Here is an 18,178-nt window from a genome sequence, read left to right on the forward strand (position 1 = left end):
CTGTAGGCCACCCCATCATCACATTACCAGAGAAAACACCTGCAGTATGCAGGACCCTTGCTCTGCAAAAAACACAGCAACTACCCTGTGAGACTATCCAGCACATAACCTATTTCTGGAAACCTTAATCCGCTCACCCTCATCTCCTGAGTTCAATGAGTCTGTCAATACTTGTGGGTCAGTGTTGTTGGATGCTGGCACCAGGTATGGGTCAGTCAGTGCCACACCTGAATTCAATAGCTTTACAGCTGTTTTGATGTGTGTAAAAAAGGAGCATGCACTCTCTTGCCTGTGAAGTTTGGCTGACTCTGTGCTGCAAGGGCAGAAACAACAGTATGTAAAATTTTAAACATACAATAACACTGTGATAATGACTTTTGAGTTTTGCACAAAAGATGTAAAAGTGTCCTTATTTCAAGCTTTTCTGCTCTAGTAACTAGGAGAAGTGAAGTTCCTTCAAAATGTGGATGTGAATGAATGTGGCTCACAGTCTTTTGCACATTTGCATGGAAATATGGCCCACAGAAATCAGTGGGACTTTCTTCTTCAAAAACATGCACAGCAACAGGCTGTTAACTAACTAAATATCCCTCTATTTATTTTAGAGTCAGTCTCATTCTATAGGCTGCAGCAACATAACTTTGTTAAAATGGTGTGTGTGTAGGGTTGCCAGGTCCTTTGAGTCCCCCAGCAGGGGACTGGGAACCTGCCACTCACCCTCCGTGCTCTTCGGTGTCTCTTGTTGTGTGATGACATCACTTCCAGGAAGTGACATCATCACGTGGGTCAAAGAGTGGCCCAGCGAGCACTCCTGCACTTGCCAAAGGGCTGCACTCGACAAAGGGCTGAATTGCCCCGCTCCCGCGGGCCCGATTTGGCCAGAAATGGGCCCGTTGCAGGGTGCAGGAAGCACGTTGCAGTGGGGCGTGCTGCACTGCTGAGGGAGCGCCCTGGGGGGTGCACCCGGCCCGCTCGCCAGGTAAGTGGGGTCGAGGGGGAGGAGGTGGAAACAGGGGATCCCCCGCTCCAGGCAGGGGACTGGCAGCCCTATGTGTGTGTGAGAGAGAGCAGTAACTACAACATCTTTATCCTTCACTTATCCCTACATGTTACATGATTTAAACAATAAATAAATAATATATATCTTTGTATTATTTAATACAGATATTAAATAAATGTATACATCTATTTAATAGGAATGCATCCATAATAAGAAGAGGAAGCAATGGCTGCTTTGGAGGGTGGACTTTATGGAATTATATCATGCTGAGGTCCTTTGCTTCCCTTAACTATGCCTTCTCCAGGTGTCACACTCCAAATCTCCAGGAATTTCCTAACTTGGAGCTGGCAACCTTAGAGAGAGAGAGATAAGTCTTGCTGCATTTTTGTGGCATTGTTTTTGACAAGTTGTAATTCATTTCCTGGTCTTTCTTTCTAAAATTGATTCCAGTTAAGCTAATCAAAACAGAGCCATTTCTGTAGTGACTCTTGGCCTAGAAAACATCTTTTCTTAGTGCCACATTAAAACATACTTGTGTCTGCCTAAGCTTTTGGTTAGTTTTAGTGTTACTTCCCCACTTCCCCGCCCTTTTCCTCCAGGAGCATATGATTGATATGCTAATGGATTTTAGTCCATTGTTTTATTTTTTAACTTGTTATAGAGTTTACTTATTTTTACTTTAGTCTTTTATGTTTTGTTTTGTTTGCTGCCTTGTGACCAACATTGTGTTGACCAACTTTGTGTTCAGAGGATGGACACAAATCCTTCATATCACACAGAACGTTATAGTAATTATTTTGTGGTAACTGGTTTTAGATTTTATATCAGTTTTCCTTTTAATTTTTTTAATTAATTTGTATGTTATACTGCGAAAATATACATTGTTTTATGTCATCTAAATGAATAAAAATAATATATCAAAAGCCAATTACCTACACATACATTTTATTCTATATACATTTTATATTCATCATTACGTTTATGATAATTTTATGACAATTTAAGTCATTATACAAAATATGTATTTTAAAGGTTAAGGGTTAAAATGAATATAAAGTGTGTAATATCTGTTATAACATTCGAAATACATTTCTGTATTTCTCAATTTGTAATGGTTTCGCAAGTTGTAATTTATTTCCCTAGTTTATAAAGGTAATTTAATGGGTGTGTATGTATGTGCGCACACATACATATATACTTAAAGATAGGGAAATAAATACATATTTAAATATGTATATTTTAAAAAGAAAGGTGAATACATTATTGATAAAAATCTCTCTGGGACATCTGCAGGGACTAGGCCAGCGCCACCCTTCCCTTATGCGTCACCATGGCAACGACTCTCCCTCCATGTACCCCCCCTCACCCCACGACCTCTACGCCCAGCGCCCGAGTTAGGCCCCTCCCCTTTCCCTTCTCTCCCGCCCACTCACCTTCATTCTATCGCCCTCCCCTCGGCCCCTCCTTCTTTCTCTCCTCCTGAAGAAATATCCAATAGAATACCAGAGAGCTCCCGCTTGAGCCAATCGCAACCCAAGATCTCTGGGGAGGCGGAGTTACGGGAGGCAAGGGAAAGGCCGGAGCGAGCCAACGACAACTTTTTAAAAAAATACCCAAACACTACCGGGCAGCTCTTTACCCAATAGGACTGTGCGCATGCGCTCGAGGCGAGGGGCGGTGCTAGCGAAGCGTCAGTGCGGGAGGGAAAGGGGGGGAGAGGTAAACAAAATGGCGGCGGCGTGCTAGCTGCGGCGGCAGGAAGGCAAGGAGAGGGCGAGGCGGTTTGACGTAGTGGCAAGAGGGGGGTGAAGGCGAGTAGGCCGCCCGGCAGCAGGCCCCGGGGGAGCCCAGGGTCACTCTCACTCGCCCCCCCCCGGTCAGGCCCCGCGGGGAGGGCCACAAGGAAGGCGCAGCAGCCCCCTCGCCCTCCCCTCAGCCCTGGCCTTTCGGCCTCCCCTTGATGAGAGGGGGTGGGAGGGAGGTGTGTAGGTGAGGCAGGCATAAGCAGCTGGCAGCATATTTATTGTTCAGTCTCTTTGGAGAGGAGGCCCTTTCAAGCGTGTGTGGAGAAGGGGGCATCACTTCTCTTTCTTATCACTTTGGTGCTTGAGAGGGGGAGCCATTGACGGGGACCTCTTTTGGGCTGCTTCTGTGGGGGTGGGGGTCTTAGGTACCAATACAGAGGGAGGGGTGCTATTGAAAGAGAGCCGCTTCAGTGTGGGGAGAGGTTACGTTATTAAGGGTGTTGACTGCTTTGGTGGGAGAGTTTAGGTAAGGGAGTATTAGGAGGACTCTATTAAGTGAGCCCCCTTATTCAGGGAGTGTATCAGTAAGTGATTCTTTGAGGAGGCAAGGTCGTTCTAGCCCGTTTTTTTCCCTGCTGTTTTTTCTAACTAGGGACAGTTCTCCTGCTCCCCCCCCCCCCCCCGCTGCTGGTGTCCTTCCATTGGTCAAAAGAGCTGTCATTTCCCACCCACCCCTTCTGGAGTGGTAGTTCAACCACCCTCACTGCTGTGCCTCCTTCTAGTTGTTAAAGATCTCAGTCTCTTTGGTGGGGAGGAGGCTGGCACCTTTCCCCTTATTTTTGCTCTGATGTGTCTGCAGGCGCACTTGTGAATTTGGCAGACAAGACCCTTTCAGTATTCCTGAGATTCCTTGCTGTCCCCCTGGATTGGTGCCATGGGATGGTAGCAGCATCCCTTGCTGAGTTGAGACATGTGAAGGTCCTGTCAAATGGTGAGGTTGCCTTCCCATACCGTTGGGGAGAGGGAGCCAATCTCAACCCTTTATTAATACTGAGGAAAAATTGGTGATTCAGTGGTGAGATGGAAAGAAAGAGAAAATCCCTCTGTCCATATTCTTCCTACTTGTTGGACATTGTTTCCTGATTACCAGGTTGAAGAACAGCACTGTTGCCTATATAAGAAAGAGTCCAGTTTCTATCATTCTTTCCCACTCTTTTGCTAAGAATAGTTTTGTTTGGACTTTGTGTATTTTTGAACATTGTGTTGTCTTCCTCTATTGAAATGGTAAAGAATTATATGTGGAAGGGTGTGTTTAGAAATAGACTTCACTTTTATTAGCCAGGCTTATTGGGGCCGTCCTTTTCTGAATATATCTGGAGTTGCTAAAATACAGGATTGTACCGAGACTGGTACTCTGAGACTATTTCAAGGTGGTTAGGTACTTTTCGGGATTGGTGTAAGTCATTCAAGCGTGCCTTGAGATAACTTGTTCGAGCCTGTCCCAATTTCTGGTGTTTAGCTGTGGGAGAATCAAGTAGGGTTTGCGTTGTCTGCCTGCTTGTCTTGATACCTGAAGCAGTGGGGTGACACATCATGTGTCAAGTAGACCCCAGGTGGTTGAAGGATGCCCCTGGAAGTGCTTACTAGACACGGCAGGCCTCGAACTTTTGTAAAGGGTGAAAGAGAAGCAGCTAAAATCAGTATTGAAAATTCCTTCAAAGAGACTTGGTTCCAGCTTCCCAACGGCTGAAAGGACCTGTGACAGAAGTCATACCTAGGTGGTTAGAGTGACAGAGAGTGGCCTGGATCCTGCAGTTCACAGTTTGGAATTGGGATCCTCTGTGACCTGCTAGTAATGGAAAGTCCTTAAGAGACCCCGGATGCTGTTTTAATTTCAAACCTTGGAAATCTTTTGAAGATGACTTAGCGCTTGAGGAAGCCAAAAGCTTGGACTTGCTAAGAAGAACAAGCTGGTCTGAAAGACTTGGAGCAGTGGGAGAAGACCAAAAAGTTGAAAGCAGCTTAGGTGATTCTCCATTCCGCTGTTCAAAGAGGCACTATAGTATTAGGTGGATGGTTTTGGGCTTATGGAAACATCTGGTAGTTTTTTATCTTACATTTTAAATTGAATATTCATACAATCTTCTGAAAAATTTCCACTTACCTCTGCTCATCTCCATTCTCCACCCCCCCTCGAATAATTTGGATTAAAGGGAGTATTTGGGGAAAAATCAGAAACTGGATTTACAAGCTTTTGGCGCACACGTGTTGGTGGTGGTGGTTGTGTTTGGGAGAAAGAACAGGTTTGCATAGTTGATTCCATGATGGATCTGGAGGAGCCCCAGCAGTTGGGCATGTTCGTTGAGAGTGAACTGATGTCAGTGGGAATGGACACTTTCATCCACCGCATCGACTCCACAGAAGTGATCTATCAGCCTCGCCGGAAACGGGCCAAGCTGATAGGAAAATACCTGATGGGGGACTTGCTTGGTGAAGGATCCTATGGCAAGGTCAAGGAGATGCTGGACTCTGAAACACTCTGTAGGAGAGCGGTCAAAATCCTGAAGAAAAAGAAGCTGCGTCGGATCCCTAACGGGGAAGCAAATGTTAAAAAGTGAGTATAGGGGGGCAGAGCCTGCACTGAAAAAAATGGGGCTTGGTCAGGACCTTTTAAAAAAAAGTAATCATGCCCACATTTCAGATGGCCTCTTTGCACACTTTACATCATAAAGTTCTGCTCACTGACTAACAGATCTTGGCTGTGGCCCTCTGTTGCACACTTAGTGCTAACACAGGTTTGTTGTGGTAACTTTTGTTGCCAGTACTGTTTAGCTGTGAACTTCCTGGATGACCTTGGGCATTGGGGTATCTCATTCTCACTTCCGCAGTCTGTAAAATGGGAGGAGTGGTAGTGGACTGCCTCCCTGGACCCTTTTTCACAATAAGTATGCAGAAAGGATTAGATGGAAACTTCATGATTTCTCCTGCCCATTCAGTAATGCCCATTCAGGTTACCAGGGCTGCAGATGGTGCAAGTGGCTGCTTGTCTGTGTGCCAAATATATTTAGTATTGCCCTGTGGGAATTCTCTTCTAGTGTTGTGCCTTTTCAGCTCTGTAGGATCTGTAGGCAGGATCTGCTTCTGTAGGATCTGCTGGCAGGAACAAGAGTGCAAGGAGAATCTTGTTTAGTTATTGTAGAAAGAAGTGATTGGCCTAGGCCCTAGGCTCTTGGCTCCAGTTCCTTTCCCAGATCTGATTTCTGGATTGGTCAGCCCCATGGCTTTTGGGTTGGGAACAGTGTAGAGAGAACAGTCTCAACAGCTGCTGTAGAGCATTCGGAGATGGCAATAGGAGAAACGAGTCAAACGTGTTCATTTGACTGGAACTAAGAAATTGATTACAGGGGTACTTTTTAAAAAAGTGTGGCTTTCAGCCAGAGCTGTCCAGCATGGTTGTATGGCTTGTGAAGATGCCTCTGTGCAGAGGACAGGAGGCTTCTAAGCAGCGCTTGCCTGCCCCATCAAAACAGTGGGTTCATTTGGTGAGTGTGGGGCTGGAATCAGGAACTTCACGGCCTAAGATGAAGATGTCAGTGAGTAAGTTACTGAGTAAGTCACTGAACATGTGCATACATGTTCAGGCCTCTGGAGAATGCAGTTGTGTGATGTCCGCCTTGGTTGTTGGCAGGCAACATGAAGCCTTTGGATGGACCAGGCCATTATAAATTCCAAGGACATGTCCTTCTGTCCTTGCCCGGTCAGCACAGCTCTAGTTTCCTCCTGCTGCACTTCAACTTTTCCATCTTAAGACCTTACTCCTGATGTAGCTCAACCCCCTCCCCCCCAAGCTCATCCACTGACCTTGGGGAGGGGTGATGTTGATCTAGGCTGGACTGCCTGTAGCTCCTGCCTGTCTCTGCCAGGTCTTTCATATCCAAAATGCAGCTCCTGATCCTGATCTATTTTAACCCTGGGAAGTGCAGTCAAGATACTTGTGCCATTCTCTTTCCAGCCTAAGGAAAAAGCTGTTGGGGCTGCCTGTGCCAGAAGAGAGACTACCTTTGCGGCCCTGCAGCCATTTTTCATTGGGCTTGGAAGAACCCCGGAATATTGCCCTTGCTTTGGAGAGGCAGAAAGTATAGCTGGAGCAAGCCACACTGATCTATGGGCATCTTTTTTGAGCCAGATAGCTTTTTAATGAAGAAATTTGTCCTTGTGACTTAAGAGAAAATAAATGTAGTGTTCAGACTTGAGGAAACCATTGTGTGTTTTAAACTAATTAGAAACAAGACGGTTAGGTTAACTGACAGACCGTTAATCTGCCAGCTTCTGATGGCCCACATCTGTAACTCTTTGGATCATAATGCTCCAGGTGTACCCCATATTTGAGGCAACCCAATATCAGGGCTAATGTGCAGAGAGATCTCCTTGGGGAGGTGGAGGAGGTCCTTTCTCTTGTTTCAGCACAGGAATTGGGATAGATGGCCCAGGGTCCCTCTGAACTTCTTGGATTCTGAAGGACATGATCCAGACATGCATTTTTGTGATGTGACATTGGCAGACCTTGTCTGTGTTTGACTTCTGTCTAGGCCTGGACTCCTCCTCAGATTTTTTTGGGAACAATTATTAGAAACTCACTTATGATCAGAGATACATAGCAATGGGATGCTACTGCTGCAGTTATAAGTCTAGTCTGTTGTTCTGTCTTCCTTTTCTCAGCTGTTGATGCCTTTAAGTATGCCTGGTAAATTTGGGTGGCTTGCTCCTGTGAGCCGCTTTATACAGCAAGAGAAATGAGATGCAAATAACTTAAATGGATCTACTGGTTTCTCAAATTGGAAAAAGCAGGCCTGTTTAGTGTTTCCTGAAGTAGCTGAGCCTGGTATTTGCTGCTTAATGACAGTTGGTGCCATACTGCCGAAATGCAGTGATGTTATAGAAGCAAAGTCAGTATCCTGGTAATCTTGTGAGTTGGGGTTGTATAGTATGTTTTTGGTTGGGAAAGGGCCTCCTCTACTGCTGAAGTGAATCATTTTGGGTAGCATTATTGTTCTTTTGGTCTGGAGGACAAGAGGGGATGGCTCCTGTGACTTTTTAGTGAGGACTATGACCTCTCCCCTCTCCATGCCTTTGTATTCTGTGTTATGTGCCATAAAGCAAGGGATATTGATCCACTTCTCTTGAGAAAATAGAAATAAAATCTTTGGCTTCTTTTTCTTCTTTCAGTAGCTCACACATCTATGGCAAAGCAGACTATCAAGTTACAGTACATTGGTACAAGAAATATGGAAAGGTATATACACCACCTACACGCACACATGCTACTGTTCAGGTTCACTCTGAAAGGAAACTGTTAGTTAATGTGCAATGAAGGATGGTGTGCATGATTTTCCCTCTCCCTGCTCCCCTTCAGAGCTCTGTTCATACCCCTCTGCCCTGTTCTTCCCTAATCTAGTGTTATCTGGCTGCATCAAAGACTTTTTCCTAATGGCAAAAAGTTGTTTCCTTCTTCCCATTAGAATGTAACTTGAAATCATTCTTCAGGAAATGTGTATAGGGGAGAGTCAGATCTTGTGATGGAAGTGTCTAGATTCCAAAAGAGATAAATGCTGCAGATAATTATCACTTATCTTTGGTGCTGGTTCCATTACTGGCTTGATAGTAAAAGACCTAATATATTACCATGTTTTGCCATGATGGTGCATGCCCTGATGAGCAGCAAATGATAGCAGCATCTTGACCTGCTTATCCAACCTGTTTGCCCCTCTACAGCTATGCTGGGGCTTACTGTAAATTTCTCTCTTCCGTTCATTTTTAGTCTGGGCATGTAGTATGAAGCTGTGCCAATCAAGCCATGCTCCCCCCCCCCCCCGCCAGCATCTGCTCAGGGGTTTCTGTGTGTCTGTCCTTGGGACCCTTTATGGTTCTGCCTCTTGGAGCAATCTAAATTGCTGCATGATGGTGTGCGACTCTTATTGCCTGGGAACACTGATCAATGCCTGTGTGGTTGCCTCTATTTGCTTTGCTTTTGCAAGACTTGAACCAGATTTCTTTCCACCTCTCCAGAGGGTTTATTCTAAGGGATAGGAAAAGGCTACAGATGGCAATTTTTCAGCTCCATACTCTCTGGCTTAGCCCCATGTAGAACTGAGCAAATGTTTCCAAATCATGGGTTTGAGTCCAGTGGCACCTTAGATACCAACAAGATTTTCAGAACATAAGATTTTGAAAGTCAGAGCTCCCTTCTTCAGACAAGAATAGGAGTGGAGATTCCTGAGCCTTTATATCCTAGCTAAGGGTGGGTGGGATGTTACAAGGGAGGGTATCAGGGTATAAAGGTAGCTTGATTAGATGGGAGGGGTGTAGAAAAGGAAGATGTCAGGATATAAAGGTACCATGCAACTTGATGAGAGCAGAAGTTTGTAGCAAGATAAGAATCCTAAGTTAGTGTTCAGTCCTGGGGGTGGGGGAGGTGTCCATTGTTCTGAATTTGTGAATGAATTCTGTTTCCGCAATCTCCCCTTGAAGTTTCTCTGTTTGAGTACAGCCATTTTTAGGTCAGCAGTGGAATGTCTTGGAAGATTAAAATGGTCTCTGAGTGGTTTTGTTTTTGGGACCAGAGCCTGCAATAAACCATGATGCCAACTCTGTCCCCATATTTACTCCGACAGCATGATCACTGGACCCTAACAACGCTGCTTATGCCATCTCAGGTTCATTCACTTGTTCATCTTCCAGTGTTATATATGCTATCAAGTGACAGCAACGCCTTTCTACTCTCTACATTGGACAAACAGGTCAGTCACTACACAGAAGAATAAATGGACATAAATCTGACATCAGGAATCACAACACTCAAAAACCAGTGGGAGAACACTTTAATCTTCCAGGACATTCCCATCTAGCCCAGCATCCTCTCTCTCACAGTGGCCAACCAATTGTCCTGGAGGACCAACAAACTGGGTATAGAATGCAAGCGTTCTCTCTGCTGTTGTCTTCTAGCTTGGGATGCCAGGCTGCCACCTGGCACTCCCAAGAGCTTTGGGAACAGGGCAAGAGATAGATATGATGTCGTATGATGAGTCATGTCTGGGTGTCACCTAATGCTCTGGAAACTCTGCAAACTACTGCAGAGGGGCCGATGCCACATCCAGTTTTTTGCCTGAATGCAATGTTGACAAATTACATGACATCCTTTCTGTCTCCAGGTGTTTCTCCCACCAATCTGGAGTCAAGGACAGATAGGAAGGTCAAGCCAGTTGGAGAATGTCTGCCAAAAGTAGGCAAATGGCATACCTGCTTCTAGCAGTGGTAGTAAGAGAATGACTCCCTCATGGTGTGGCCATTTCCTTTAGTTCATCTTCGTTCTTCTGTGCCTCCACACATGGGACTGCGCAGGCGCAGGCCAGCCGCCGGAGAATTTTCTAGAGCTTCCATGGCTCCGAAGGGGCCGTTTGTCGCGCGCCTCAGCGACCGTTTTCCCGCCCAAACGGTCACGTGATCCTCCAGCGACCAACGGCCCCTTCCCTCAGTTCTCTTCTTGCCGCCGCTTGGAGAGAACGTGAGCTTCGTTGCTCTGTGCTTTTGTGCTTCGTGCTTTATTCTGACTGATTGCTTGGCTTTTGACTTCGGACTTCGTGACCTCGACTATTCTTCGGATCTCGTTTGGACTTTGTTGTGGACTCGGTAATTTGACTCGGACTGTTTGTTGACCTTCCTTTTGCGTGCCCCTGAAGATGGCCTCAAAGGCTCTCTTCAAGCATTGCCTCCAATGCCACACTAAAATGGCCAAGACCGATGGCCATGAACTGTGCCTGTTCTGTTTGGGGGAGACCCATAATGTAACGGCCTGTAAGATTTGCCAGGGCTTCACCAGCAAGGCCCGACAGGAGTGCAAGGCCCGTCTTAACTCCTCCCTGTGGCAGAAGGTCATGTCCGGAGGCGCCCCGTTGCCCTCCTCCAAGGCCGGCCCTAGCCCCTCTGCCGAACGGCATTCCGGAGCTGGCTCAGTGGCCTCCGCGAGGTCGGGGTCGAAACCGCGTCCCCCGAGTGCCTCGGCGTCGAGAGCGGCCTCTCCAGCGCAGGGACCGGTGCGGCCGCCCCGTAGCGCATCTTCCACCAGGTCGGATCCGAGACCGACATCGGAACCGAGGATCCGTCTACCGAGTCCCCGATCGGAACCGACGACCGGGTCGATTCCGGTAAAATCTAAGAGATCGAGGCCGAGGTCCCCTTCGAAGGCGAGGAGCGCGTCGGTTCCGAGGTCGTCTTCGGAACCGGCGAAGAAGAAGAAGAAGACCAAACATCACCGGTCGCCGCATCCCGCTCCCCAGGAAGAGGTCATCGTGCTTCCTCACACGCCTTCCCCTCATCTGGATTCCCCGGAGCCAGAGGACATCTCCGTGCCGGTGCCGGATCCGATGGCCTTCGAGACGGTGCCCGCAGAATTCTCTTCGGGACCGGAGCCGAGCCCGCGCCGTCGGATCCGAACATCGCCTGCTCTTCGGTCGCCGAGGCTGGAACCGAGCCCGTCTCCTCGTCGGAGCCGTCCGTCGCCTGCCCGTCCGTCTCCACCAGCTGCCGGTCGTGAGCGACGTCGGTCTGGGGACAGTGTCCGATCGGTCCGGTCCACTGCGTCCCGACATCGACAGGCCTCCTACCTCCCCTCGCCATACCATTGCCAGTGGGAAGGGGCACCTGCAGGTTTCTCCGTGTCGGAACCGAGGCCTTCGACATCGAGGTCGACGTGGGCTCCCCCTCCGCACCAGGTTCCGGAATCCCAGCTCGGTTCCGATGAGGAGGATGTGGAGAGCTTTGGCGGCTACCAGTCGGAGTCCTGGTCCGAACCATCGCCAGCTGAAGAGCTTGTACCATCTGCGGACTCGCCATTCGAGGACCTCCGCATCTACGCCGACCAGATGGCGAGGATGGCCAAGGCTCTCGAGATGGACATCTCCTCGGCGGTTCCCCAGACCAAGGACAAGCTCCTCAAGCGCATTTATGGAGACAACCCGGCATATGTTGGCTTCCCCATGCTCGAGGGTCTTGAGGAAATCGTGGAGAAGGTGTGGCAGGTGCCCTGCGATCAACCTCCAACATCCAAGAGGATTGAGCAGCTCTACAAGATCAAGCAGGGTACCTGGCCGGCGCTGGTGAAACACCCTCCACCTTCCTCCTTGGTCACAGAGGAGTTCAACCCCAGGCGATCGGGTCACTCCTCGGTACCTGCTGATAAGGAGGGCAAGAAACTGGATGCCATGGGCAGGCGCCAATACATTGTTTCTTCCCTAGGTCTGAGGATTGCCAACTATCAGACCATCATGGCAGGGTACCAGCTGTACCTCTGGGAGAAGTTGGCATCCTATACGCGAGACCTCCCTCCTGAACAGAAGGCTGTGGTGTCCCTGCTGCAGACAGAGGCTGTGAGACTGTCTAAGCAGCAGATGAACGCTGGAAGCCACGCTGCTGACACTGCTGCTAGAGGAATGGCTTCGGCGGTGGTCCTCAGGCGCCACTCCTGGTTGCGGTCTACGGCCCTGTCCCAAGAGGTGCGTTCCAGAGTGGAGAGCATGCCATTTGAGGGGGACTCGCTCTTTTCCAAAGCGACCGACGAGACCCTGAAGAAAAAGAAAGAGGACCGGCAGACGGCGCGGTCTTTGGGCCTGGCTCCAGCGGACAAGCCCTCCTCCAGGTCACGGTACGCTCCCCGATCTGGTCCCTACCATTACCAGGGCAGATACCATCAACAGCGGCCAGGCTACCAGCAGTATCCTGCCTACCAACAGCGGCCTTACCCTCCCGCACAACAGCAGAGGAGGCGTCGGCCCTTCAAGCCTCGTCCGGCACAACAACCGGCCCAGCAGAAGGATCAGCAGGGCACCGGGAGGCAGTACTGACGGGTCACGCCAGCCGTATCCCCGAACTTTTCGGACAGACTTAGTCCACTCCTCTCTGAGTGGGAGTCAATAACATCTGACTCATGGGTCTTAACTATTGTTGAACTGGGATACGGGCTGGAGTTCGTTGAACTGCCTAGATGCAGTTCACCCCTGACAGCTGTCAATAACACTATGGCCGAGCTGGATGCGGAGATCGTGTCGCTCTTGGCCAAAGGTGCTGTGGAAGAATTGCCCTATGAGGACTCTGTAAGGGGATTCTTCTCTAGGTTCTTCCTGGTCCCTAAGAAGGATGGGGGCTTACGTCCCATCTTGGATCTGAGGGGCCTTAATGCCTTCCTCAAGGTGACCAAATTCAAAATGGTAACGTTGGCGGCGGTGATCGCCTTGCTGAAACAGGGGGATTGGTTTGCGGTTCTTGACTTAAAAGACGCATACTTTCACGTGGGCATACGGAAGGAGCACAGGAAGTACCTGAGCTTTGTTTACCGGCAACGGGTTTTCCGGTATAAGGTGCTCCCCTTTGGCCTGTCCACTGCCCCACGAGTGTTCACTAAATGTGTGGCCCCTGTAGTTTCCTTCCTACGGGAAGAAGGCTGTACCATCTTTCCGTACCTCGATGACTGGCTCATCGTGGCTGAATCGGAGTCTAGGCTGGTGCAGGACATTGGCTTGGTACTTAGCACTTGCCAACGCCTGGGGCTCCTGGTGAACTTGGAGAAATCCAAACTGGTGCCCAACTGCAAGGTGTCCTACATTGGTGCACTGTTAGACTCTGTGGAGGGTAAGGCCCTGCTCCCCTTGGAGAGGGCTCGGTCCCTAAGGGGTCTAGTGTCCATGTTTAAAAGGAACCGGTTCCAGTCTGTGCGCACTATCCAGTGCTTACTAGGGCATATGGCAGCGGCCACCTCTGTGGTGCCTTTCGCTAGGCTGCGTATGCGCCCTCTACAGAACTGGTTTGTGCGGAGGTATGATGCTCTACTGCACCCTCCGTCCCTCAAATTCTCTATCCCGAGGGTCATCCTCTCCTCCTTGGACTGGTGGCTGTCTGATGACAACTTGTTTAGAGGGACCCCTTTCGGGTATCAACACCATGACATCACGGTTACCACTGATGCCTCTCTGTTGGGATGGGGGGCTTACTGTGGTGATGTGTCGGTGCAAGATGTCTGGTCTGACAGGGAAAAGACCCTCCATATCAATGTGCTTGAACTAAGGGCCATTCGTTTCGCACTTGTGTCTCTTACAGCACTGCTGAGAAATCGTCATGTCTTGGTGCAGACGGACAACACGACTGCCATGTACTACGTGAATCAGCAGGGGGGCACAGTGTCCATGGCCCTGTGCCGGGAAGCCACACTCACTTGGCAGTGGGCTATCAAGAACGGCGTGTCGCTCCGTGCTATACACGTGGCTGGGTCGGACAATGCCCGGGCAGATGCCCTCAGCAGGGTCCCCTTGCTGGAACACGAGTGGGAACTGAACGTAGAGTGCGTTGGGCCGATCTTCCAGATGTGGGGTCATCCAGTGATAGATGTGTTCGCCACTGCGGCGACCACCAAGGCCCACACGTTCTGTTCCAGGGCAGGGAGCGACCCCCTCTCTATTGGGGATGCCTTCCAGTTTACGTGGACGCAGGGCTTGCACTACATGTTTCCTCCGTTCCCCTTGATTCCCAGGGTCCTGTGCAAGATAGAGGAGGACGGGACGGACTGCATCCTAGTGGCCCCCTTCTGGCCACGGCAGGTTTGGTTCCCGAAGCTCCTGCGGATGTCCCAACGGACGTATGTGAGTCTGCCCCCTCGGCAAGACCTTCTCCTGAACGGGAGCCTAGTCCACCACGATCCCAGGAAGCTGCATCTAACGGCTTGGCGGATCGTTCCTCCCCGATAGGCTTTACTGACGAGGTGCAGAGGGTCCTCCTGAATGCTCGTCGGCCATCCACTAGGCGCGCTTATGCGGCCAAGTGGCGCAGGTTTGAGCTCTGGGCGCTTGCCAGAGGAGTGGTGCCCGAGAGCAGTCCCTTGGGGGTTGTGTTCGAGTATTTGTGCCACTTGCGTGGCCTGGGCTTGAAGGTTTCCTCCCTCAGGGTCCACCTGGCAGCGATATCAGCTGCTCACACCCGAGTTGAGGGTGCTACGGTGTTTTCTCACTCGCAATCCCGCCAGTTCCTTAAGGGCATGTACAATCTTTACCCACCTGTGTCTGCGCCAGTGCCTCGGTGGTCACTGTCCTTGGTGCTCTCACATCTCATGTTGCCCCCATTTGAACCTATGGCTACATGCCCCTTGGATATGCTATCCTACAAGGTAGCATTTTTGGTGGCCGTCACGTCGGCCAGAAGGGTCAGTGAGCTGTCTGCACTGCGGTCTGACCCTCCCTTTCTTGTGTTTCATCCCAACAAGGTGGTCCTGCGTCCCTGCCTTGAGTTCCTGCCCAAGGTGGTGTCCGCCTTCCACCTCTCGCAGGATATCTCACTGCCTGCATTCTTTCCTCAACCCTCCTCTAAGGGGGAAAAGGCCCTCCATACCCTAGACTTGAAGAGGGCCCTAGCCTATTACCTGGATAGGACGAAGGGATTCCGCTCCAGTCCTCACCTGTTTGTATGTTTTGGGGCCAAGGACAAGGGTAACAGGGCTTCCTCACAGACCCTGTCTAGGTGGATTGTGACGGCCATTAGCAAGGCCTATTCCCTGGCAGGGGTGGCTTGCCCGCTTCATGTCAGAGCCCACTCCACGCGGTCCCAGGCATCCTCTTCGGCACTCCTCAGGGGGGTGCCCCTGGTTAACATTTGTAAAGCAGCCACATGGTCCTCTGCAGACACCTTTGTCAGGCATTACGCCGTTGATGTCAATGCGGAGCAGGATGTATCTGTGGCCAAGGCTGTCTTACACTCCCTCTTTTCCTGAGGGAGTTTTGGTATGACTTTCTTGACGTACCTGTTGGGTACCCTTGAGTGAAAGTGTGTATATATGTACCTGGGGGTGTGTATATATGTAAATATTGAGTATTTATGTGTCCTTACACAGTATTTTTACATAGATGTATATATGCATATCTATTTATTGTTGATCTTGTTTGCTTAATAAAATTGTGTTGGACTTCACCCCCGCCTTCCTTATTGTGTGAAGCTTGGTACACTCCCATGTGTGGAGGCACAGAAGAACGAAGATGAAAACAGGGTTAACATACCTGTAACTTATGTTCATCGAGTTCTTCTGTGCTGACACACAACCCTCCCTCCTACCCCGCTGTGAACTCCAATGCACAATACTGTGATGGCTGTAACGGATATTGGTGTTTTTAAGGTGTTACGGCTGAAGTGTGTTGGTCAAGCGGCGGCAAGGGAGAACTGAGGGAAGGGGCCGTTGGTCGCTGGAGGATCACGTGACCGTTTGGGCGGGAAAACGGTCGCTGAGGCGCGCGACAAACGGCCCCTTCGGAGCCATGGAAGCTCTAGAAAATTCTCCGGCGGCTGGCCTGCGCCTGCGCAGTCCCATGTGTGTCAGCACAGAAGAACTCGATGAACATAAGTTACAGGTATGTTAACCCTGTTTTCCTGTGACTGGTAGCCATTGATGGACCTCTCCTTCATGAATCTGTCTAAACTTCTTTAAAATAACATGTTTCAGATGTATGGCATCTATATGCTTCCTAGGGACACTTTTGGCTGGTTTTTTGACAAATTCATTAACTTATTCCTTAATAAAGTCCCTCCTTTTTGTGGTGGGGAAGTTCTCCATGGGAAAATATAGCAACAGAAATTGTTTTCTCTTCACATAGCATCTACTGCTAGTAGAGATGTTTCTAGTGCAGTCCTGTGGAGAACTACTCCATTCATAGCCTGCTCATTTCACTTGGTTTAAACTAGAATAACTGTATAGAATTGTACTGTGAAGGTTTTTTAAAAAGCTGAAATAACTGTTAAGGTGGCTTTGGATTTTCTCTTAGTAGAAGCCATTGGGAATCATGGCCTCGGGTAGTATAATTTTAATAGAACAAAATGTTAATAGGGTTTCACTTGATTAAATATTACTGGCTGGTCCCCAGGCGACTCAAACTGTACTTACTGCTTTGAAACGGCACTTCTCTAGCTTGTGTTAGGAGGGGGCGGAAAGAAAGAGAAACACTTGCTGGGATGCCTGAACTTTCTGTTCAAGACACACAGCAAATTGTCTCAGAAGGGGCATCTTTCACACTTGCTTTTGTATAAGAGCTGGCTGGAATCGATGGCAGCTTTCAGATTGCTTTCATGCACTGAATTAAAGGGTTGCATGTGCTGGTTGCATAATGAGAAGAAAAGACTCACTGGAAAAGACAACAACGCTAGGAAAAGTTTAAAGCAGTAGGAAAAGACTTAACATGAGATGGCTTGTCTCAATATACAAAGCCTTGGCCTTCGATTTGCAAGACCTGAACAAGGCTATTAGTGATAGGACATTTTGGAGGTCATTAATTCATAGGGTCACCATAAGTCTGAAGTGACTTGATGGCACATAATACACAAGAGAGCAAGGACAGAGGTGCAAGAGAGCAAGAGGTGACTGCAGTCCCATTGGGAGGCATTCTGCTGGATGGTGTCATAGTAGTGCATCAGGCTAGGACCAGTGTTCAAATCCTTTGTTTACAGTGAGGTTCACTGGATGTCGTTGGGCCAGTTGCTGTCACTTAGTGTCACAGGGTTGTTGTAAGGCTAAAATAGGAAGTAGAAAGCCCTGAGCACTTTGGAAGAAGGGAAAGATTAAAATGTAGTGGCTAGTCTGAAAGGTTATCTGGCTGAGCAGATAGGAGACTGCTTTGCTGAGATTTCAGAAGTTACTGTTTTCTCCATGGGCAGCTCAGTCTAATGCTCAGTCTAACATTTGTGTTAGCCTGACAGGGATGTGTAGCATGCTTAGGCTACTCAGAGGCTTAAGACAGGTAGACAAAGCCTTTTCACCCAGAAAACAGAACAAAACTTCCTCAGATTAAACATTTTTCCTGCCCTCTGTTCTAGTTTAAGCTTTAAGTGAGCCTGCATAGGAATTGTGCAGGAGGGGGACAAAAATACTACATCTCACACCTTTGCAACCAGAACTTTGTGTGTATCAGGATGCACTGTATAACAGGGGGCACGGCAGAAGCTTTGACCTGTGTGGACAAAAGCCTTTCAGGATTTTATACACTTAAAGTGGCATCTTGAATGATTTCTGAAAGAGATCATGGCACCATTGTAGGTTATAGAAATATGATGAGGTGGCAGCTACTGTTTGGTGCTGTTGGCCCAGATTGGGAGTGGCGTGGATGGCTGCTTTAAGTGCTCTCACCCTTTACCTTGGTCTACCCTGGTGTACATAGCTATCTGTGAAGCTTTGCTGTAGAGTGTGAACCTTATTGAATAAACTATAGAGCTTTAGTTCACATCTTTTGCTTTGGCACAACATTACCCAAATTGCCTAAAAATACAAAATTCTACAATTGGACTAGAAAAGTCTGCAGTTGTAAAGCCCCTGTTATTGTGGGAGGGGATGTTTTCTGTGGGGTTTTTGTCAAACAAC

General features: G+C 48.8%; 1 protein-coding gene across 1 annotated transcript in view; it reads left to right on the forward strand.

Moving 5' to 3' along the window:
- The first annotated feature begins 2,717 nt into the window (after positions 1-2,717).
- The window catches only part of STK11 (serine/threonine kinase 11), a 76,926-nt gene continuing 61,465 nt past the window's right edge, over positions 2,718-18,178 (forward strand). Inside the window, exon 1 of the mRNA XM_054980050.1 lies at positions 2,718-5,359. Within this exon, the coding sequence (XP_054836025.1) occupies positions 5,067-5,359 (293 nt within the window). The 5' untranslated portion in view covers positions 2,718-5,066. The remainder of the gene's footprint in view (positions 5,360-18,178) is intronic.

This window comes from Eublepharis macularius, chromosome 5 (assembly GCF_028583425.1).
Source record: "Eublepharis macularius isolate TG4126 chromosome 5, MPM_Emac_v1.0, whole genome shotgun sequence".
Classification (NCBI taxonomy): domain Eukaryota; kingdom Metazoa; phylum Chordata; class Lepidosauria; order Squamata; family Eublepharidae; genus Eublepharis; species Eublepharis macularius.